At 38.7% G+C, this 24424-nt stretch overlaps 1 protein-coding gene across 2 annotated transcripts in view; it reads right to left on the reverse strand.

Moving 5' to 3' along the window:
* Positions 1-247: 247 nt before the first annotated feature.
* Positions 248-24424, reverse strand: part of SPG7 (SPG7 matrix AAA peptidase subunit, paraplegin) — an 83035-nt gene continuing 58858 nt past the window's right edge. For both annotated transcript variants that reach the window (XM_044663167.1, XM_044663168.1), the window contains 6 exons: positions 23538-23648; positions 14039-14154; positions 12866-13022; positions 11547-11713; positions 8087-8164; positions 248-2326 (listed from right to left, as the gene is read on the reverse strand). In XM_044663167.1, coding sequence (XP_044519102.1) covers positions 2108-2326; positions 8087-8164; positions 11547-11713; positions 12866-13022; positions 14039-14154; positions 23538-23648 — 848 coding nt within the window. In that variant the 3' untranslated portion in view covers positions 248-2107. The remainder of the gene's footprint in view (positions 2327-8086; positions 8165-11546; positions 11714-12865; positions 13023-14038; positions 14155-23537; positions 23649-24424) is intronic.

A 24424-nucleotide genomic window follows, 5' to 3' on the forward strand; every position in this document is an offset into this window, starting at 1 on the left:
TGAGTCAGAAGCTTTACTGTAAGGCCATGGCAAGCCCACCAACAGCTAGCTTTGTTTCAGCTGTGCGGTCCCCCTAGACTCTGGACAGATTCCAAAGTGAACCCAGGAACTTATTTCCAACATGGTACTGCCTTAGGAAGTCTGCTCTGGAGCAGCAGTCTGGAGGATCCCCAAGAGGGCAAATCAATTCCAGGGCTTTTGGAATTCCACCTGTATCCTCAACCTGATGCAAGACACCACCCTACAATTCATTTCTTACAGATGTTTATTACTATTATGCAAATGATGTTTTTTCTTGGAAACTGCCCTAGCCCAACAAAATAATATAATTTAGATGACACTTCAAGGCTTACAAAGACATGCATATTCATTATATTATTTAATTCTCACCACTACTTTATGAAATATTATTCCTGTATATAGACAAGAAATGAAGTTCCAAGAAGTGACATGTACAAAGGTCAACCAACTCACATCCAGTCTCTTCTGATTATAAGTGCACCACTATTCCCACCACAAGTTGCCTCCTTTATAATGCTCAATACAAGAATTTGGTTTATTTCATTTCCTGTACTCCTATAGGCTCATTTAATAGATGATTTTTAAGGTTCAGTAAAAGGAAAATTCACTTGGGGATTTTGTCATAGGGTGGATGTGAATTAAACTGGGTCCCTTTTGTAGACTTTTCTGGATGGTCACTTGAATGAAGATCCACTTTTCAAAGTCAATTGTGAGCCTAAGATAGCCTGAGCTTGTACCCTGTTAGTCAGCTGGGCTATGAAAACCTATCATAAAGTCCTGGGGGTAGCAGAGTGCTGTCTGTGGAGATAAAAGAGCCCCTGATAAATATTAAATTGTCTTAATTGAGGATTAGGCCAGAAGACAACATGGCAAAACTATTTCAGTGCCACCTCTGGGAAAACTGCAATCCTGTAATTTATTCCCTACAGGTATCTGTAATAGCTGTCTGGATTCACATACCTAACACAAACAGGATATTTCTTTTTGTATATTGATTTTGAGAAGAGCAATTTAATATTAAATCCTATTCCTTCATGACAGTACCCTCAAATCAGTGACTCTAATTTTCAGCAGAGAAAATTGAGGGAGGGAGAAAAATCTCAGATTGAGAAATATTCTTATATAGTTGTTTCCTTCCATGTACCAGGGATGAAGTGAACCAAAAAGCATTTTTATCCATTAATGAAAATGGACGCTCCCAGGCAGTGAATGATGGACTCACTAAATGAGAGATTAAAAATGATTTGCATCCATGGAAGAATATACAAAGTATTATCAAAAATTAAATAGACATATAAACCCAACTACTCCCCTCAATGAGGCCTAGTTAAGTTGTGCTGAGGTGGATGTCATCCTGCAAAATTTATTAATTCATCATTTACAACAGTTCTCCCAGGTAGAAAAAGCAAAGTGACATAGATATTTTGAGAATGAGTCATTAAGAACACATCTATAAACATAATATCAGCATCAGGTGAAGATATTTTAATCCCATAAACTTGCTTTCTTTCATTTTCTGAAATAATATAAGCTCATTTACCAGATGACAAACTGAGAGAACTCACAGTTAAGAAGATGTAATAATTATCAGATCAGTGTAGCTATAGAGTCCTTTCTTGAGCATTTCATTATTCTGATAAAGTAACAGGACCCAAGAAAAGATCATATACCAACTGTCAGGCAGACATGGGGGTTTTAAGAAATACAACCCTTGGTCTTCATGGACAATAGGTCAGTATTGCTTTATGTTCTCAATTAGAATGTTTCTAAGTCTCTGGATACTAGGCCATTTGCAACACCTGTTATCTGGAATAGAGAGTATCCCCGTAGGGGAAAAGATATAAAAAAATCCCAAATTCTCTGCAAAGGGATTTACTAATGGTTAATGAGTGAATATAGCTCAGACCTGCACCTGGGGGAGGCTGCCTAGGATAATTTGTGCAATGTTATGGATTTCAGACTAATGTTTGGACACAAGAACTGCAGATCCTATTTTAAATGAAACTAACAGGTCAACTGAATGGGATGTTTGTTTTCTAGAAGAAATGTGGACTCCTTTTCTAACCCTTTGAGAAGGGAATTCAGATTATTTTTGCTGGGATGATTCTTCCTCATCCAAGTCCTCTTCTCGGGGGTGTCGTCGCTGGGGTGGCTCTTCCTCCTCCTCCGTGCCTTGTTTCTCTCTCTCTGCATCAATCCATTTCTGCGGAGTGATCATTTTTTTAGGCCCATGGGGAGGTGGACCAATCAAGGCCTCAATGTCCTCATAGTTTATCACTTCCTTCTCCAACAAGGCATTAGCCAACTAGAAAGAACAAATATACCAGTGTATAAGCACTGAGTACAGGCTCAAAGATATAGACAAGAGCCTTTTGAGATCAGAATATCAATGAATGAAAGAGAAAACCATTCAACAGAATATCCATGCAGGCTAACAAACTTCAGAGTAAAACCTTTCTCAGTCTTCCCAGGAAATGAAGCTCAAAAGGGTATTTCTATGAGTGGTATATATCAAGCTCTAGGACAAATCATTTTCCCAAGGAAGTAGGCACAAGAATGCAGGCTAGGAGACAGAAGGAGGATACAGCTTGAGAATGATGTTTTACCTCATTTTCTGACAGCAAACTCTTTTTATTGGCAGGTGACTGGGGTTTAGAATATGTATAAAGCCCTCAGTGAAGTTGGGGAAAGGAATAATTGTAACATCCTACAATAAGTGGAAGAGGAAGGAGGAAGTCATTTCTGACCCTCCTGATGTGGTGCTTGCTTAGATAAATTTCAAACGTGTAGAGGTTTAAAATGAGATGTAGAGGCAACCTCAAGGAAAAGTTAATGAGACTAGCTCCTGTACCTGAGTACAAAGAATGCCACCAGAATAACCCAATCCTTGTTTCTGGCTAGCTTAGTCTTAATCTGACAAACAATTACAGAGTACCTATTATCTACAAAGCACTGAGCTAGGCAACATGGGGTATTCAACAATGCAGAAGGCATAGTTCTTGCCTTCAGGGAATATAAAGGGGAAAAAGACAAATAATTATAATTAAGGTTAAAATGTGGTACTAGGAAGAGTTGATAAGCAAAGTGATCTGGTAACATGAGAGGGAGAGAGGCAGAGACAGAGAGACAGACAGAAACATAGAGACACAGAGAGACAGCATATTTCTATCTGGGAAGAATTAGGGATACTTTACAGAAAAGGAGACATTTGTGATAGGAATGGCAGAATTTTGACAGTCAGAAGGGTGGAGATAGAAGCATGAGCAAGGATGAGAGGTAGGAAAATTCAGGGTTCAGTAACTTTATGTAATGAAGTTTGACTAAAGTATATTATATTGTATGTGAAGAAAAAGAGTGGAAGCTAAGGCAAGATAGCTGGGATAGAATGGCTTTTAATATTCATCACACCTATTTGATGATGGGATTTCAAACATCTACCCAACAAATCCCTGCTCTGCACATCTCCCACCTAAGGCCCCTTAGGTAGGTAGCTAACAAGAAGGGAAAATTGGTTATCCCATGGCTTGTCTGTGTTGCCAAGCCCAAAGACTGGGACAGTTCAAGCAACAGATAACCTATAAATAATCTAAAGGTGGTTCTGAAAAACATAAAGAAGTTACATGGTTTTTAAAAACATAATCATTTTACCAGTTTTTGCTGTAATGACAATTTATGTCTATTTCCAATTAATCCCCAGAAAGCATTCTCTATTCCGTACAGCTTTACCTTCAGTAATGGGAGAAAGCTTAGGAGTTGGGAATTCCCATTGGAGAGAATTCCCAAAGGAGACAAGAATGAGGAAATGAAACTGTCTTTGATCCTGAGATCCTCAGAAAAAAAATTAATAGTTGTGACCTGGCAGAGCTATTTTAAGAGCTTCTCATATGAATAAACTTAAAACTCACAAAAAAAGTAAACAGCAATCCAAAAGAATAGATGTCATTTGGACAGGTTCTCTAGCTAGAAGATTGATCACAGAGGAAAAACTATCACAGAGTGTACAAAATCATAAATTTAGAGGTAGAAGGGATCTTAGTCAGTCAGTAAACATTTACTAAGCATATACTATTTGCCAGGCATTTGCTCAGTGCTAGGGATATAAAGAAAGAAAAAAGACATCTAGTCTCTTCCCTTCATTTTATATTTTATAGATAAGAAACCTGAAGCCACCCGAGGTAACCTCTCTAAAACCACAAGTCATCTTAGTGCAGCCAGAATTTGAACCTAGTTCCCCTGATCCCCTGATTCCAAACTTAATGGCCTTTCTATTGGCCATTACTCATCTATTAATTGTTACCTCTAACTCTGGGTATAGAAATCAAATCAAGACTACAATTATTAGAAATACATACCAATCAATTTCCCTCTGATTCAACTTACCAACCCCCTCTTACTTTCCAGATCCAAACACCCCTCCCTGGCCAACATTGACATATTGCTTTCCTCTATTAGAAGGGACAAAAAGGATATAATAGAATAGAACAGAATAAGGATAGGGACAGCTCCTTTTTGTTTTTGTATCTCCAGATTGTACACAGTGCCTGAAACATAGTAAAGTGCTTAATAAATGCTTTTTCACTTGTTCATTCATCAAACACCCTACCTCCCCTGGAAAACATAATGAGAGTCTAAGGAATAACTGAAAGTTGTCAATACAGGGAATTTCTGACAATTCAGAGATGACTTCTGGAAAATCATCCATATCCCCCCTACAGCCTTCTTTCTAGCATGGAACCAAAGACCATTTATCTTCACTGCCTAGGGACAGAGATTAGGAAACTTTTGCTACTGTCTTCAGAAGAAAGCTGTGTGTACCTCTAAGATTCTGCAAAGTCTTTCCCCTTTTCTAGTGACAGAGAAAATCAAAACTTTCCAAAAAGGAATAGGAATTAGGAGTTGTTGCCACAAGATCCAGCTCTATGCCAGGTGTAGGTTCAAAGGAAGTCCCTCTTCTAGCCACACACACAGACTCAGACATTCCTACCTTAACATAGATGACGCCAAATCTGTACTTTTACCTCTCAAATTCTGATAACTTCCTAATAAGTCTTCCCACATACCTAAACTCTGCTGGTTCAACTTCATCATTACACTGCTGCCACACTGCTCAAAAATGTTAATTCTCCTCCCCCATTACCAAACAAGTCAAGTTCAATGTTCTTATAATGTGTGATTAACTCCTGGGACTCTCCTTGAATCCATACTCCTTGTCACTGGACCTACTTCTGCCTCCTAAACACACAATGATTTCCTACTTGGTATTTATGTTTCAATCCAGTGCCTGGAATGGTTTTCCCTCTCTGAATTCCTTCTCTCCCCATCAGAAAACATTTCACATGTCATCTCCTTCCTGAAGCTGCGGCTAATGCCCTCTTATCCAGAACACTCTTCTCCACCAGTCTTGTGCTACATCTGACATTTTTCTGTGCCTTAGCTGCACCTCCTTCTTCCTCCAATCATTATGTCCACCTTTCTGTCCTACCCCCTCTCTGGAACATCAGATCTACATGACTGTAACCAAAACCATCTAAATAGCCTTGATCACCATGCTACGCTGAAGCATGGCCTCAGCAGAGCTTAGCAGAGTCCTGCACCAAATCCTTAAGAGTAGGGTCTTCCAAATCTACTAGGAAATCCCCTCTCCTGGCCTGAAAACTTCAGGGCACAAGGCTCTTGGGTGAAATCAAGAGTTGGATGTCTTCCTTACCCATTTCCACACCCACTTTAGAGGGATCAGTTCCTGGACTGGAAAGGAAGATGGAAAGGAGGCTGCCCAGAAACCATTCTTTTAAAGGCCATGTCTCTTATCTGTGATCTCTTAAAAATGTCTGCTAGAAGCCCTTTCTTTAACATTGGTTTACTTATCTAATTCTTCCACCAAGCCCCTTCAGTGCCAACTAAGTGGATCTTAAGAAGGCTTCCCTTCTAGGGCACTCTTCCCTGTGCCATTCTAATTGATTTATCACTTAAATACTATGTGTGATAGGTCATGGGGTCACAGGAATAGCAGAGTTAGAAGAGACTGCAGCAGCCATCAAGGTCAGCCTCTTCATTTGGCAAGGATGAAATAGAGGTCCTGAGAGATAAATTAATCAATCAGCAATCACTGATTAAGTTCTTACTATATGCCAGGTACTGTGCTAAGCAATTCAGTACAAAAACAGTCCTTGTCTTCAAGGGAGCTTACATTCAACAGGAGAGAAGACATACATACATACATACATACATACATATATATGTATAAAGAAGTCAACCAGAATTTACTAAGCACCTACTACATACCACACATTATGCTAAGAGCTGAAAAGACAAAGAAGGACAAAAGACAGTCCTCGCTCTTAAGAAGCTCATAGTCTAATGGGGAAACAAAATGCAAACACCAGGTACAAACAAGACTTGCAGGAGGAAGAGCACAAAGAAGTTTGGGGAGGGAAGGAACAAGTAGCTAGGATGATCAGGAAAACCTTCCAGTCCAAAGTGATGCTTGAGCTGAATTTTTAAGGAAACCAGGGTTTCCAAGAGACATGAAGGGGAGAGCACTGCAGGAATAGGGAACAGCCAAGACAAAGGCAAAGAAATAGGAGGGATGTCTTGTGTGAGACACAGAACAACATGTACATTGGTATGGCTGGACCACAAAGTGATGTGTAAGAAGGCTGGAAGCAGTGACTTGTCCAAGGTCACACAGGTGGTAATTGGTAGAGATGGGATCTGAACCTGATTCTAACAACCAAATCTGCTGCCCTTGCTGATCACGTTGGTGTGCTCTCTCCCCTACTAGGCATGAAGGCATGCCTATGTTTTAGGTAACTTTTTATCTTCTCCAGCCCCAAGCACAATCTTTAGTAAATATCTGTTGAATTTGAACTATCTAACAACTGGTAGCTTCCAAAGTACCCTAGTAAAACAATTTAATAGGGAGAGGGAACTTCAGTGGCCCCCAAGAAAGTCACCCCTATACTGCAGCTGATAGGCAGTCAGTCATCCAGCTTTTCCTTGAAGAATTTAAATATGGGGGATCTGTTACCTCCCCAAATAGCTGATTCCACTTTTGGAGAACTCTGGAGCATTGGCTTTGGAATCAGAGGACATGAAGTCCCATCTCTGATCCTTACATTGCTGGTATGAGCTTGGCAAAGTCACTTGAAATTCCTGGGCTTTTTTCCTCACCTATAAAAGGAGGGTCTGGCTTCAGAGCTCCCCTTGAGCTCAGAGTCAGCTTTATATAATAGAACCATCCAAGATATTCTGGACACTAAAATGTTTTTTTGAGAAGCCTATTCCAATGGCAAAAGGTAAAGGGTAAAAGCCAGGGATCACTTCTCTTCCTGAACCTCTCACTAATTTGTATTTCCCTTGGCTTCAGTCCCTCACATCCAGGCCTACGGCCCCAGATGGGTGTGTAAACATCTATTTACTTAGTTACCTAGCAACATCAGCTTTGGGCAAACCCAATTATATAATTCCACATGTGATAACCTGAAAGATAGGAGGAGTCACCAGGAGACAACTGAGACAAACAAATGCACCACCTAAATATCACTAATCCCCCAGTTTTGTTTTGTTTTGTTCTGAATCAGAATCCAATTACTGTCTTATCTTAGCTCTTAACATAAAAGAGTATTTCTGACCCTCCTCACCTTTCCCAGTCAGGCTAAGAATTATAGTGACAGAATACTTAACATAATTTTGGGGATCTTTATGTGGGTTAGGTATAGGAGGTATAGCTGGAGGTGGAAAAGAATTCTTCCTCTTTGTAAAGATAACACAGAGACAGAAGCTGGGAAAGTGGCCTTTTTATATTAATGAGCTCTGGCCAAGAACAAGCAATTTCCTTAGCTCTAAGTGCTACCAGGAGAGCCAAGCAATACTAAGACAAGGAGAAAAGAGAAGATGAAAAAGCAGACCAAAGAAGACAGGTGAAGAAAAGAAGAAAGAGATGCACTTAGCAGAGGGAGAAAAGACCGAGCCCAATAGGCCACTGGTGCTTCCTCCAGTCCTTACTCCAGGCTCTAACTGGCTAAGGTCCCAGAAAGAGAGCATAAGAATCCAGCATAGCACTTACCGAGTGCAGTTTGGCTTGGTTTTCCTGCAGCACCTTCTCTGTGTGCCTGTATGCTTTAGCTACTAGCAGTCTTGCTTCCTGTGGGAAGAGGACAAATTCCTATGAGGAAAAGAAGCTACAGAAGATGGCTATAATTCTTAATTTTTTTCTTGCCTTGAAAAAATTACATTTTAGGGGCAGCTAGGTGGCTCAGTGGATTCATAGGCAGGCCTAGAGATGGGAGGTCCCAAGTTTAAATCTGGCCTTATATACTTCCTAGTTGTGTGATCCTGGATAAGTCACTTAAACCCCACTGACTTCTGCCTTGGAACCAATACACTGTACTGATTCTAAGACAGAAGGTAAGAGTTTGAAAAAATTTTTTTCATTCGGGCAAGTCAAGTTAATTTTCTGGGTTAGTTTCCTAATCAGTCGAAAAAATATTAAATTAAGTGAGCTCTTCTTTCCCCATCCTAAAACCCTTACTTTCTGTCCTAGTAAAAACTCTAAAACAGAAGGGCCAGGGCTAAGCAAATGACGTTAAGTGACTTGCCCAGGGTCACAAAGTGTCAGAGGACATATTTGAACCCAGGACCTGTCAACTCCAGGCCTAGTGCTCTATTCATTGTTCCACCTAGGTGCCCCAAGGTGAACAATTAAGATCCCACATCAAGCTCTAAATCCTATAAGCAAAACATCTCCTAAGAAGCCATAATAAGTATCATCTGAGGCAGATCTTTCCCTCTTTCCCACAGTGGTGTGAAGATAGGACTAACTCTCCCCTTCTTACTTTTAAATTTAATCAATCAAAGGCCAAGACATCCATACTTAAGTTAAGTAGGGGGAGGTCCACAAACCACCCACTAAAGTGGTTTGCACTTCCAGAAGCCACTGACTGGCCCCCTGGACAGTGCTAAGCAAATTTAAGGACTACAACTGATCCCTGTAAAGAGGAAGAAGGGACAGAAAGTGATGTTAAGAAAGAGGCTGAAATTTCCTGTCGTGAGGTCTTTGGACTGAATCTGGACCATGGAGGACCTGGGACTCTGGTAAGACTGCTCTTGCATCTTCTCCCTTTGGAGCTACTACTTGGATGAGTAAAAAGATGACTCCTTTCCTGGCTTCTGGAGAGATTAGTTTCTAAAGAGGCCTCCCAGTCTTGGAGGAGGTCATGTAGGGTACTCACCACCGGGCCCTCCTGCTGAGGGCTAATCAGCCTTGCCTGGTTTGAGCCAGGGGCCAGAGCAAATATTTAGTGTAAGTTAGATAATCTTACTCTACTCTCTTTCACATTTCTCTAATTTCACTCTTACTCTCTTTTTGTAAATAAAGCTGCTAAAGAGTTATTTTGACTTGAGCTATATTAATTATTTTTGAATCAGCAACCACATTCTCTTATATTTAGTCCAACCATAAATTTAATACAGTGGTGCCTTTAGACAGGGCTCTCATTCACAGCTACCAAAATTGCACCTTTCTTAACAAAGCTAAGCTAGAAGAGGCATAGTTCTCTTTATCCTGTGAATTTTAACCTCAAGGCTGTTCAGCTCCCTAATTAAGACTCTAGTTTCCTTCCATTTAGTTCCTCACTATTCCCCAAGACACAGTGTTCCACCTTCTCAGCCCTACCTCATGGCACATTCAAAAATAACAAGGTTCAAAATGGGTTGATGGGGATATGATATGGGGATGTAGACTCTAAATGACCACCCCAGAGCAACTATCAAAAATATGGAAATAGGTCTTGATCAATGATATGTGGAAAACCCAGTGGAATTACACATCAGCTCCTGGGGGGGGGGGAGGAGGGAGGAAGGAGGGGGACGGACATGAATCATAACTATGAAAAAATATTCTTAAAAAATAATAAAATTTAAAAATAAAAATAATAATAATAACAACAACAACAAGGTTCAGGTAAATGGACAGCAGAATGAACTAGTTCCTAGTGCTGGAGAATTCTTAGAAAAATAAATTCTTTACTTTCCAGTGTTTGCTAGTAAAGAGGAAAAACTACTTTTTGTGGTCTCACAGAAAACACATCAACCTGGACAGCACCATGGAAAAGCCATCTTTTAGCAGTACAAGCAGTACTAGACTTTTCTGAAATGATGCTGCTTCTCAATCTGGAAAGGAATAAGGTAAAAACCAAACAACAAAAAGGTAGATGACACTGAGCTAATGTTATGTTGTTAAGTGTTTAGGGAGATATTTTCATTATTAACCCTAACTGGAGGAGATGCAGGTTGGATGATTCACAACATTTTTCTTTAAGGTCAGCCAGGGTCTCTAGGCAAATGTAGATGTAGTTTCCAGAATACTAAGCCTTTTTTCTGATCTATGCTAAAACCAGACTCCCTCTACCATCACAAAGAAAAAGAACATCAAGGATTCGTTATTCTCTTTGAAGTAGGGACTGAAAGTACAGGAGGAGCAAGGCTTTTATATCTCTGAGGAAATGACCTTAGCTAAGAAAATGACTATTCAACAGAGGCTTAATGTGCAGAGGTGTTTCAACCAAAGTGTCACATTGCCAACTGCATTTCATATCATCAGGAACTCACAAATCTTAAAATTCAATATTCTACATTTGTCAAACCTTTCACACAGAAAAGAAACACATGATAAATGAAGGAATAGATAATTAGCCATCTTGGCATTTATTATATATGGTTCATTTAATTTATCCTGAGAGAACTGAACTCACTTGATAGGTACTAGATGATCCCAACAGTTATCAGCTTTGGTTAGTGGTCATTTTCTGTTACCTTTATGGTATGAATTTGTATCTATGGCTTTGTATTTGTATTATTAAGAATTTGTATCAGGCCAGTCTGGTTGTAAAATCCTGGGGCCTCTTTCCACACACAATTCTTTGGTGTCCTGAGTTTAAATACATGAGTAGCTGTGACAAAGGAACAAGAAAGGAAGCATAGTGCTGATGTGTGAAGAATTTAGGGAAAATCTTATTGCAGGTTTTATGTTAAATATTCGTTTGTCCACTTAAATGACAAAAAGAGAGCAAACTGATTATTTCACATATTTAAAGAAATAAAAAAATCTATTCTAGAAAACAAATACTAAGAAAAAATCTTCCAGGGGTGGAAAGATTAGAATTTAATGTATTAAGCTCTAAAGCAATGCCAATTAATTTGTTCAGAGACCAGTAAAACATAAAGATATAAAAAACTGAAGTCAGAAAGGAATTGTGTAAATAAATGGTGAAAAACCCTGAAAAGCCCTCCAAGTCTTAGGAAGACAAAGAGAAATAGGAAAGCCCTTACATACTTCCCTCTCTGCTTTTCAGGGCCACACACTTTAGGTCTTTGGAAATCAGAGGTACTCATATTGACATGGACACTAGCATTTGGAGCTGCTGACACCCTATCAACTTAAGATTCCTATGCTTTGGAATTTCTATATTCAGCTTCAGAAAATAAATATCTGTGATTCTGACAGTTGGTTGATTTTGTATATTTACCTGATCCATCATTTGTTGAAGCCCTTGACTGAAGGGTCGTCGTCCTATGCCTGATGTGCTTTCCTGCTGTTCAGGGAAGGAAACAAGGCCAACACTAGGCACCATCCCAAACTGTTTCACCATGGAATAGGCTATTTTAGTGACTTTCCTAAGATCATCCTGTGCCCCTGAAGAATCAGAATCAAAAGAAGTAAAGGGTTTTTATGCTGGCCAATTTAACAGATTTCTCATTAAGACTTTTTTTCTGAGCACAAGCATGAATCTGACACCAGAATTTAAAACATTCCTCATGTGTTCAAAGATAATAATGGGACATAAGTCACGTCTTTCCTGATCATCTGATTTTCCCATTAACAAACAACTCAACTATTTCGATACCTAAGTCTACCCCCTAATCAATGGGAAAACACATTGTGATTAAAGTCAAACAGTAGATAAATAAATAATAATTATGAATATGTGCTTATATGGCAATACAGAGTTTCTTTCACCCTTCGGTTTTATTAGATTTACAGCATTCATTATTAATAATCAATTAAACCTATGCAATATGGAAATACAAATTGATTCTGTTTTGTGAATTTACACTAAAATCTCATACCAAACGATGCTATTTTTCACATACTGGCAATGAGTCATCATGAATCAAAATCAGGTAAATATTTCACAGCTGAACCCCTAAAGGCACTTGTTAAGGTTTGTGCTCTGAGGGGTCAAACAGCGTCTATTAATATCTATAAGCTCTTCTTAACTAATATTTTTAAGAGGATCTGTACTCAGAGAGTACTAAATCAATCTGAGTTTTTGAGTACTTAATACATATTTATGTTAACTGGAGTTCTCCTGATCTACTCTTTGTCAAACAACATGCTAATGTTGAGGCTCAAGTAGGTACTGAAATAAAGGCCCCATTACATTGAAGTGGTGAAGAATAATAATGTTTAGCCCCAGATAGTAACTTATTATAGTTATGTGGAACTGCTTTTATTGAATTATATGTACCAAGAATTCTCAAAAAACCAACTTAATTACAGATGCAGAATATGTACACAACAAAAAGTAATAATACCCTTTAACTTCAAAGTATTAAAAATTGATTTTTTTTCTAGCTCTTGAGTTTTTTCTCTTCTTTTAAGTTCCTGAATATAATATTTCAGAAAATGGTCTAATTTGTTCCAAATTTTGTGACCTTGTTCATGGCTACTGATTCTGAAATAAGATAATCTGACTTTGAAGTTGCTTCTATAAAAGGATATTACTGTAATATACATGATACTAAGAAACTCTTGACTGATTCACCTAAAGAACTAGCTTCTCACCTGAAGTAACCTTATTAAAAGAAATGGCTTCAGACACTCGGCCTCCCAAAGCCATGCACATCCGCTCAAATAGCTGTTCCTTAGTAAAGAGATATTGGTCTTTAGGGAGAATTTGAGAAAATCCCAGGGCAGCATTTGTCCGTGGTGCTATGGAGATCTGCAAAATGTCAGAATGGACCTCAAATTCCACAAACAGAATAGAGACTTTACAAAAACAAAAGAAGCTATCAGAGAAAAAGCAATGCAAAACTGAAACCATTTTTAATCTCAAGCTTACAAAGAAGTTAAAGCATAAATACGCCAACCCAATTTTGATAATGGAATAGAATTCTAATATTCAAGTAAAACAGTACACAGAAGGAAAAAGGGACTTTCACTTTACGGTAATTGTAATGGTAGTTTGGTGGCTGAAGGTATTTTGGAGCATGCAAAATGCCAAAGAAAAATATCGCACAATAATGTCAATTACTAACCAATCAGAAGATATGCTCTATTGTGGGGCAACAATTATAACATAAATCTCACATTAATCCATTTCTCTCTTAATTCCAGGATAATTCATTAAAGATAAACATACAGGACAGAGTCTATGAGAACACAATAAGCTTTAAAATAAACTTTAAAAGGAAGTAGATTAAGGGCAGAGAGCAAGTATGTCAATTTGGCTAGAGGGAAAGGAGGGAGGGAGTGTTATGTGTATGAATCTGTCTGTGTCTACGTGTGGCTCAGGGCAGAGAGCAAGTATATCAATTTGGGCTTGTGTGTATGTGTCTCTGTCTAACCACCCTGAAAATATAGGAAGGAGCCGAACTGAGAAGAGTTTGAAATGCCAAACAGGAGTTTGCATTTTATCCTAGGGGACAGGTGAGCCATAGAAGCTTGCTGAACATGGGAGTGATGTGGGGAGACCTGGTATTTAGGGGTCTTCATTTGGCAGCTGAGTGGAGAATGGTTTGTATGATAAAAGAGTAGATGTAGGAAGACTAATAAGGAGCCTACTGAAATTGTCAGAGAAGATGAGAGCACAGGCTCAAGTAGTTGTGGTATGAGTAGACAGAAGGTGACAGATGCAAGATCAGCTGAGGGAAAGGGATGAGTGAGAACCAAAGGACCAAAGGTGGCTCGTGTTTTAAACTCAAGAGATGACAAGTTGTGAGCAATGAGCAGCTTTACCTTCATCACTGCCTCAGTGTGTTCCAGCAACCAGCCAACCAAAGCATGGCCAGACTCGTGAAATGCCACAATCCTCTGCTCCTCCTTGGACAGAATCTTGCTTTTTTTGGCAGTTCCTAAAGAAACACCAAAGATTTTAGATCTGTCGTGCAAAAGTAAAAGTCTTGGCAATACTTGGGTGAAATCTGCCAGGAAATGTCCTTGTTTACAGGTCCTGCTATTTCTGCCTTGTATAATCTTAAATGTGAGGTACCAGCTATTCATTTTCTTTAGCCATGTCCTGCCTTCTGGACAAACTAGGGCAAGAGGTAGAAATATTTTCCTATTCCTACTTTTATTTTATTTAATATATCATCAAAAGAGATCCTTTGCCAATGAGGCATTATGGGCGAACAGACAGAGAACTTAAAAGATGGCAAGGAACTTAAGGATGAAAAAGTCTAATTCCTTCATTTAATCAATAAAGAGTTTCTGGTCTACAGGCATGAAGTGATTTGTCTGAAGTTCCCAGGTTGGCTGCTGGTGTAGGCCCAGATCAAGAACCTGGCCCCTTGGCCATATATCATACTGCCTTAGAGGCACGAAAACTTCCTAGAGAAGAAGATGGTATTTTTAAGATATATTTTTAAGTTATCTGGAATGAAAGCAGATGAGATTTAAGTTCAGAGTAGTTGGTATCACACTGCTAGATGTCTCTACTGGATATTTTAAGAAGTGCCCAATAGGGTTGGGTTTGAAAGAATTTATAGCATTACAATATAACTTGGCATTTGGATGTAACAGATGGAAAGCACACTTCTCTTCAAATATGGGTCACAGTTTCAGATTAGATTTAATTATACGTAGCACCCAAGTATGTGATGAACTTCCTCATAAAAAGTTTGTTCTAGGTCAAGAAGCCTATAGCAGAAAAGCATTGTTCATGAGGAAAAATATCAATATAAGAGTTTTTAAAACAGGAGGAAATGTCTAAAAAGCTCTCCCAATAAATGTGGTAATAATGGGAGCTTCAAATACAGGATGTAGAAGAAAAAGCATGGGCTGAAGAATCAGCTCTGGATGCTACTTCTTGTCTGTGTGAATAGGAAAAGATAACTATACTTGGTCTTACTTTCTTTACCTTCAAAACAGTACTTTTCATTAGGCTTATCTTACAAAACTATTATACCAGATATGATAAATTCAAAATCATTTAGAAAACTGTAAAGTATGATACAGATTTGAGGTAGGATTCATGTTATCATTTTGAACTAGGATGGTAATAGTCCTCAACCTTGAGCTTTTGGTTGTTCTGAATACATTAGAAAAAAAACAGAATTGTAATCTAACTAAAGCAGTCCTCATCATCTTCTGGAAAAACACAGCTTCACAGCCAGACATCAGTCCTATACTTGGGAGGCCTCAGAAAGTCTGTTATAAGGCACTATAGCTTCATCTTCTTTGTTTGTACTGTTTGGTTGTTCTTTGGAGTTAGTGATTTCATTGGCAGAGAAAGGAGAAAACTTTTCGCTACCAATGCAGGTCAGTAACTATTATGATAGGGCCAATCTGTGGCACTGAGACATTAAAGAAGGGATCCCAAGAGCTTACAGTTCAAATCTGATTAGTAGCACAGGAAAACAGGTCACCCAGACTAAGGAGGGATTCTCCATCAACTACACCTTTTAAATTCATTCAAAAAAGATGGAACCCTTCCTGCTACTGGTAAGAATTTTTCTGTGTGTTTAAAAAAAAATTCTTACCTTCTGTCTTTAAATCAATACTGTGTATTGGCTCAAGGGAGAAGAACATTAAGGGCTAGGCAATGGGGTTTAAGTGACTTGCCCAGGGTCACAAAGCTAGGAAGTGTCTGAAGCCAAAAACTCAAGCTCTCCCATTGCTGGTTCTCAATCTATTGAGCCACCTAGCTACCCCCTATTTATTCATGATCCTACCCACCTCCAAAGGAAGAACAGATAGAGTCTTAAAACAGATCAAATCGGGGGCAGCTGGGTGGCTCAGTGGATTGAGAGCCAGGTCTAGAGACAGGAGGTCCTAGGTTCAAATCTGGATTCAGACACTTCCTAGCTGTGTGACCCTGGGCAAGTCACTTAACCCCCATTGTCTAGTCCTTACCACTCTTCTGCTTTGGAATCAATACAGTATTGATTCCAAGACAGAAGGTAAGGGTTTAAAAAAAAAAACAACAGATCAAATCATACTATTTCACTTTATTTTCTTAGTGTTTTGTTTTGTTCCGTTTTATCTGAATCTTCTTCTATATGACTAATAAGGAAATACATTTCATATAACCACACATGTATAACCTAGATAGAATTGCTTACTGTCTCAGGGAAGGAGGAGGAGAGGCAAAGAGAGAAAAGATTTTGGAATTCATGATCCTGGAAAACGAATGTTTAAAATTGTTGTTACACTATACTCAAAGGGCTATAAAACAATGCATATCTTTTATCCCAAAGAGATTTTTAAAAAAATGGGGAAAGGACCTAACTGTACAAAAATATTTACACCTGCTCTTTTGGTTGTAGCAAAAAATTGGAAATTGGAGGGATGTCCATCAATTGGGGAATGGCTGAACAAACTGTGATATATCATGTTATGGATTATTGTGCTGTAAAGAATGATGAACAGGATGATCTCAGAAAGACTTACATGAACTAATGCCAAGTGAAATAAGCAGAACCAGGAGAATATTTGTACACAGTAACACAGCAATATTGTGGAATGATCAACTGTGTGACTTAGCTGATCTCAGCAATACAATGATCCAAGACAATTCTGGGAGAGAACTTACAATGAAGAATACTATCCACCTCCAGAATAAGAATAGACAAGAGTCTGAATGCAGGTTAAAGTTTATGATTTTTCACTTGTTTATTTGGGGATTTTGGATTTATATGATTATAATGAACAATATGGAAATATATTTTGGATGATTATACAGGTATAATTCAGATCAAATTGCTTGCCAGCTCCAGGAGGGGGGAGGAAAGAGAACAATTTGAATCATATAACTTTAGAAAACTTATGTAGAAATCTATTATTACTAACTGGTAATAAATAAATTACAAATAAAATAAAATCTAGTATAGCCAGAAAATAAAGTAAAATTGTTGTTACATACAATTGGAAAAAAATAAAATATACACAAAAATAAACATAAAAATTCCATCCTGACAATTTATATTAATTTTTAGAAAGGAGATGACAATATTAGAGGTATTTCCCTAAAGTACAAACCTCTAATCCCTGCTACTATTCTTATCTGAATTTACTTGGTTAAACAATTACATTCTAATGACTTGTAAATAGTTATCTTGTGTTTTCATCCACACACAACCATCTAAATTAATGGAAGGAAGCTCTCCAAAGCCTAGTCCAAAAACAAGCATTTATTAAGTGCCTACTATGTGCATTGAAGAGACAAAGAAAAATGAAACAGTTCCTACCTTCAAGGTCCTTATACAGGTATAAATTCATATACAAATAAGTATAATAAAAAGGAGTTTCAGGAAGGAGAGAATCCTAGCAGTTGGGAGGAGGGGAGAATTAGGGCAAGCTACAGGAAAAGGGGGTATCTGATCTGACCCTTGAAAAATACCAGCAATTCTGAGAGGCAGAGGTGAAAAGAGATTTATTCAATGTGCATAAATTATAACCAAAGGGCCAAACCCATCCCATCTTTGAAATACAATAAAATTTTATGTAAAAATTTGGGGAGGAGGAAAGGACAATTTGGCCCTAAGTTTGCCAGCTCCTGTTCTACTCTCCGATTCCTTGCTGTTTTTGTTCTATTGCTGTTCACGAATTGCCAAACCCTAGATTATTCCCACCATCTATCTTCTCTGCTCCCACTCAGTGGGATGACTAGATATTAAGTTAGACAACCATAAGTGGGGTCCCAACAAATTTGTTATCTAATCTTGACCCCTACATTCTCCCACTTATTGACCTCATTAGCTTCCCTGAGTTTCAATTATCCTCTATTCATATGAAGGTATGCTTGACTCTGTACACATGATTCCCCATATTGCCAACTTCCTATTGGACATTTTAAGCTGGATGTTCTGTAAATACCTCAAACTCATTATGTCCAAAAGAGAACTCATCATATTCCCCCCCAAAAAAACCACCACCACCCTTCTAGTCAATCAGGATCATAGCACTAGTTGTTATAGTCAACTCTTCACTTACCCAATATATACAATCAGTTGCAAAATCTTGCATTTCCATCACTATGACCCTCTCACATACATTCCTTTCTCTCCGCTCTTAACAATCATTATCCTGGTTCAGGCCCTCATCTTTTCTTATGTGTAATGTTATAGGTGGACTCCAATCTTTCCCTACTCCAATCTTTCTAATATTTAATAAACTTCAAAAGCTCCCTCTTACCTCTGAGATCAAATATCAGTTCCTCTGTTTTGGCATTTTACATTTCTCAAAACCTGGTATTACCCTTTCTTTCCAGCATTCTTCAGCCATCATTCACTAAGCATTTATTAAGCACCTACTCTGTTTTTAGTTCTAAGGAGGCCAAGTACAGGCCCAGCTCTCCCGATTCTTTACTGCTCTCTACACACTTGATGTCAACAGCCAACCCAGATTTCTGACTATTTTTCACAATGACACTCCATCTCCAGGGTCTACACTTGTGCACTGGCGTGCCCCCTATGCTTCCCTCACCTCAAAGAAACCCTGGTTTCCTTCAAGCCTTGCCTCAAACACCCCCTTCTGAAGGAGACCTTTTCTGGTCTTTATATATAGCATGGCAGAATTGGGATATACTCCAAAAAGCTCATTTGGAGACAGACCTACAACAGCCATTCCACTGTCTGAACGTGCATGAAGCTCTCCTGGGAACATCCAGGCAAACATCTGGTTCAAAGCTCCAATCTTCTCTCCACCCCCACACCACTCAGCTCTGTGATAGTAGGACAGGGGTGATGCCTGATGCCAACTAAAAAGAGAAACAGCTTCCTTTTTGTCTTTCATTCTTGCCTCTAGAACATATAAGGAACTGTTCTCATGTGGCAGCCAGCACATGTACTGGCTTGGGGATCTCAAAGCCCATAGCTGCCACTTTTATTTTGGGTTTTCCCTTGAGTGTGACTGAGAGGGACCAAAAGATGGATATCTCAGCTCTGAGAATTCAGCAGATAAACTGACTGTCAGGATTACTATTCTTTTTTTAAACCCTTACCTTCTGTATTAGAAATTGATACTAAGTAGCAGTTCCGAGGCTGAAAAGCAGTAAGGATTAGGCAATAGGCATTAAATGACTTGCCTAGGATCACACGCATAGGAAGTATCGAAGGCCAGATTTGAAGCCAGGACCTTCCAACCTATCCCTGGCTTGCAATCCACTGAGCCACCTAGCTGCTACCCAATGAAGGTTTTTGAAGAAGGGAAACCCATGGTCAGGCCTGTGCCTTCGGAATATTATTTTGGCTATGATATGAAGAAAAAGATGGAGAAGAGAAAGCCTGGAAGCAGAATGAACTACTATAGTAATGCAAATTATTCTATGAGTAATTAAGTAAAATAAGTAAATGGAAGGAAATAAGGACTTGAAGTAGGGAAGGGACCATGTGGATGGAAAGAAGGTGGCAAATGTGAAAAATGCTAGAAAGAATCAGTGAGACTTGAAAAAAACTAGATATGAGAGTTAGAGAAAAGGATGATTCAAGGATGCCTATAAGCTTACTAACCTGGTATCTAAGAAGATGGTAGTATCTTGAGCTGCAATAGGGGTATTTAGAAAAGAATATGTTCAGATTAGTGAGGGGAAGAAAAGACAAATCAGTTCTAGATCAGATTAAATGTATTTGATATGCCAGTAAGACATCTCAGAAAGAATAATAGGTAACTAATGATAGCAAATACTCCAAATGGCAGATATAACTCAAAAATAATGTTGTTAAAATGTATTATGTTATCTACTTATTCATTTATGATATGTGAATTCACAATACTTCAGAAAAGGTAATAAAGACAAAATGAGAAGAATTCATAGACTAACAAAATCTTAAAGTTATACAAGTCTTTAGATGTCATTAAATTAAACCAGATGCATGAATCCTAAATTTCAGCATCTTTTGAAAAATATCCAGTGAAAAGGATTATATCCCACCTATTATAACCCAAAGCACCCATTTCCACTTTCAGAGAACTCTTACAGGTTAGACCCCTTTTCTTTATAATTGCAATCCCTCCCATTGGTCTTTATTAAGTCTGAAAATCCCATGTGATAAGACTAATTCCTCTAACACATGAAAGTTCTAATATTTGAAGAGAGTGATCAAAATCTCTCCTACATTTATTTATACTTCCTTCAAGCAATCTTCATATGGCATGGTGTGAAGGCAGGTTAAGGCAACCTTTTAGAATGTTGGGAAGCTGGCTTGACATGGACCGTTGGTTTTGAATTTCCTCCTCCTGGTTCCTCTAGTCTGTATGCATTCCAGGTTATCAATGACCATATGAAAATGTGACAAACTATAACTGAACATTATATTCTAACTATAGATTAATCACTAGAGAGAAGAATGGAAATACTGCCTCCTTTGTTCTAGATATTACATGTCTATTAATATAGCTTTACTTCCCTAGACTAACCACCTCTAATTCATTCAACTAATCTTCACACAACATGAATTCCCTCCCTCTCCTAGAGGGATGCATGTGGGAGACCTCATCTCATTCTACTATGAAAATAGAGGCCAAATGTGAGTTCCTTCCTCTACCCCCTACACTAAATCTCACAGTCATTTGACATCATGCATCACACCCTACCCCATTCTCTCATTTCCTCCATTCTTATTAAGCACCACCACTGAATTAAACAATGAGGATGCATATAGAAGAGTAAGATGGTTCTTACTCTAAAGAATCTAACAGTCTAATATTTGAGAGAGGCATTGCAGCTCCTGGGGACTTGGAGGCTTAGTTGCTTAAGGATGACTCCTCTTCTCACACCATTCCCACCCTCTCCTGTCTCTTCCAGCATGTTTCCCCACCCTCACTCTAGTGATCTATCAGCATATTCACTAGTGTATAAATACACCCATATCTCCCTCATCCTTAAAAAACCCTCATAGAAACTTAAATCCCCTAAAGCTATCATACTTTATCTCCTCCCTTTTTCTCAGCCAAACTCCTAAAAAAAAGCTATTGATGTTTGTTACTTCCACTTACTCTCCTCTCACACATTTCTTAACCCCCTTTACTCTGGCTTATCACTCAAATGAAACTATTCTCTCCAAAGTCACCAACAATCTCTGAATTGACACATATGGTTTTTTCTCAATCCTCCTCATTCTTCACCTCTCTGCAGCATCTGACACCATTGACTTTTTTCCTGGTTATTCTCTATTCTCAGTCTTGACACTACTAACTTGCTTTTCCACCTACAAGCTAGCCAGTCCATCTCAGTCTCTCTTGCTGAATTGTCATTAAAATTAAAATTAAAGTTCATCCTAAAATGGGACTCATCTTCTATTCTCCATACCTTTCTTCTTAACTTCCCTATTTCTATCAAGGGTACTACCTGTAATACAGGATTTGTGCAAGGTTTCTTACATTTGCAAAATTACCCTAGGCAATCTTGTCAGTTAGGAGAATGGAACTCTGGTCCAGCAGGTGCCAGTCCCAGGAGCTGACAGTTGAGCTGGGACTATAAAACCCCCTGCAAAACCAACCTAGGAGTTCTGATTTCCTTGACCTCACCCAGACACCCAGCTACCCCCGAACTTCCCCCTTGGGGACCCTGGGAGGTTGAAGGGAGGCAGAAGGGAGGCTTGGGTTGTGGAATGTGGGCAGGTTTTAGATTAGGGCAGGCTAGCAATAGGGACACCCCCAAGCCAATTTAACAACTATATCTATTAGCTGGTGGATCATACAACATCAGGCCAGTATCGGATTATCTCTGGCTGAGGGCTGGTTCCCTCAGCCTGACCTCACCTTCTAGGTCCATTTGCCAGCACTTGCCAGTCACCCCTAGCAACAGCTTCTCAAGACCCTAAACCCTCTTTCCTCAGTTTCCCCTTCAAGTTAAAATAAAACCCTTAGCCTGCAACTGAGAGTTCCTGTAATTATTATAACATCACCGTAGGCTAAGGGGCTGAGGAGAGGGGAGAACATCAACCAGTTGACTTTAAAGGAAGCACTGGGCAAGCCTCCATTGTATCCAGGAAGTGTGCGAGCTTCACTTCCTATTGAGTTCTGCTTCCACCCAAAGGAAGGCAGTTACTCCAGCAGGGAGGGGCCCCTCACTCTCCACCTTAAAGGAGCCTATAGGTAGCAGAGAGACTGACAGAACATCACAGCTCAGGCTATTCATCACTGACAGCCCCAAATCACCTGCTACTGTAGTTACAGGCTCCCAGGCCCAGGTGACTCACTTGTACTACCAGCTCCTCTATTATTAGCTACAGTTATCCACTTATTACACACCACCATATTTCCAATCACCCATATTTATACAACTTCAGTCATCCTTGACTCTTCAATCTCCAGACTCTAGAATTAGTTACCTTTTGCATCCCTACATTTCTCTATGCTTCTGTGACCACCTAACTAGATCAGGCTTTCATCAGTGTCCTGTGAGCTACTGAAATAGCCTCCTAATTCTTTTCTCTGTTGAAAAGCTTTCTGTTCACCAATCCATTCTCCACATAGCTGCCAAAGGTATACTCCTTAATCACAGGTACGATCATGTCACTCCCATACTCCATCTCCATCTCCATATAAACTCCTTTGTTTAGCATGTAAAGCCCTTCACAACCTGGCTGCAGTCTCCTTTCTATCTCTTAATACACAGGACTTTCTTGCATATACTCTGCCAAACTGGCCTTGCAATTCCCTCCATGCAGAAACATTCCTTTCCGCTTCTCAATGCCTTTGCATAGGCTCTCTATAGGTGGAGTGGACTCCCACCTCCCCTCTGCCTTTTAGAATGCACCCTTCTTGGGAGTAACTCCTCATACTTTTAAAGTTCAGTTCAAGTAGCATCTTCTATGTAAGGCCTTTCCTAATCCTCCCAGCTGCCAAGGTCTCTCTCCCAATAAAATTACCTAGCATTTCTGTGGTATATATTTATATGTGAATGTCTCCCTGAGAGAATATAAGTTCCTTGAGCCAGAGATCATCACTTTTGGCTTTAGATACCTAGAACAGTGATTGGAACAAAGAAATCCATTTAATATTTGTTGCTTGACTTCAGAAAGTTTAAGTTGTTTTATTTATCTAACCCTCTTCCTGAACTTACTCTTTCTTCCCAAACCATATACAGCCCAGGACTAAAATGAGGTAATCCCAATCTCTAAGGCTGCTGCATGTTGAGGAAGGGTAATGAAATATTTTTATTTTACTGACCTCCCATTTTACATGTTTATCAATGAATATTTTGACAAATATCATATATTTATTTTTTAGTACATCATAAGAGAAAATAGGAATAGAAGAGAAACAATTTAACAGAAGAACAGAGTCTCAATACCTGCAATTACTCGCTCCACAGCATATTCAAAATTAAATGTATCTATTGATTTGTGTCCTTCTCTTGCAGCATGCAGAGCAGCTTCATTACATATATTTGCAATATCAGCTCCTACTGGTAAAAAGTTTGACATCATTTAATATGTTTGGGAATAAATGAATCAATATAGAATTCTGTTATAATATTTATATGGTCAAACATAGGGCTTGATGAATGACAAATCCTGAGGCTTTCCAAACAGAAGCTGAGTCTCAAAACAGATACAAATAGTGTTGTATTTAGTTTGTGCACTACTTGTAAAAAACATCATTTCATATAAGTAGCCAAGAGCACAATGGTAGAGCTCTAGACTGAAGTTAGGAAAACCTGAGTTCAAATCCAACCTCAGCTGTCACTTAATCACTTCTGGTAGTTTATTCATCTGTAAGATGGGGATAACAATAGTACTTACCTCCCAGGATTATTGAAGGAAATGTAAAATACTTTATAAATGATAGCTATTACAGAAAAAACAGTGGTTAAGAAATAAAAGGCATCAATGAACAAGAATATATCGAAGGGCTTTCAAAATAAAATTTCTTCCTCCTCTGAAACCCTAAAATTTGTATTTTCATTTGTATCTTTTTCTGTCACTTAACAACAATATCATATTTATATTGTCATTATTTATGTTCCCATCTTAGCTTCCTCTAGTATACCAAGTTCCTTTAAAGCAAGGATTATGTTATCCTTTTATTGTATTTACTTTTTTTTTTAATCTATTAGAACATTGGTCAAAGAACCAAAAAAGTAGAGCCTATATGTTGACAAAAGAAATGCCATGAGGCTGTTAATATTAACCTGTAAAATTTAGAGCCTTTAGACTTTCAGGAAATAAACTGAGTGAG

The sequence above is a fragment of the Gracilinanus agilis genome, chromosome 2 (assembly GCF_016433145.1).
Source record: "Gracilinanus agilis isolate LMUSP501 chromosome 2, AgileGrace, whole genome shotgun sequence".
NCBI lineage: Eukaryota > Metazoa > Chordata > Mammalia > Didelphimorphia > Didelphidae > Gracilinanus > Gracilinanus agilis.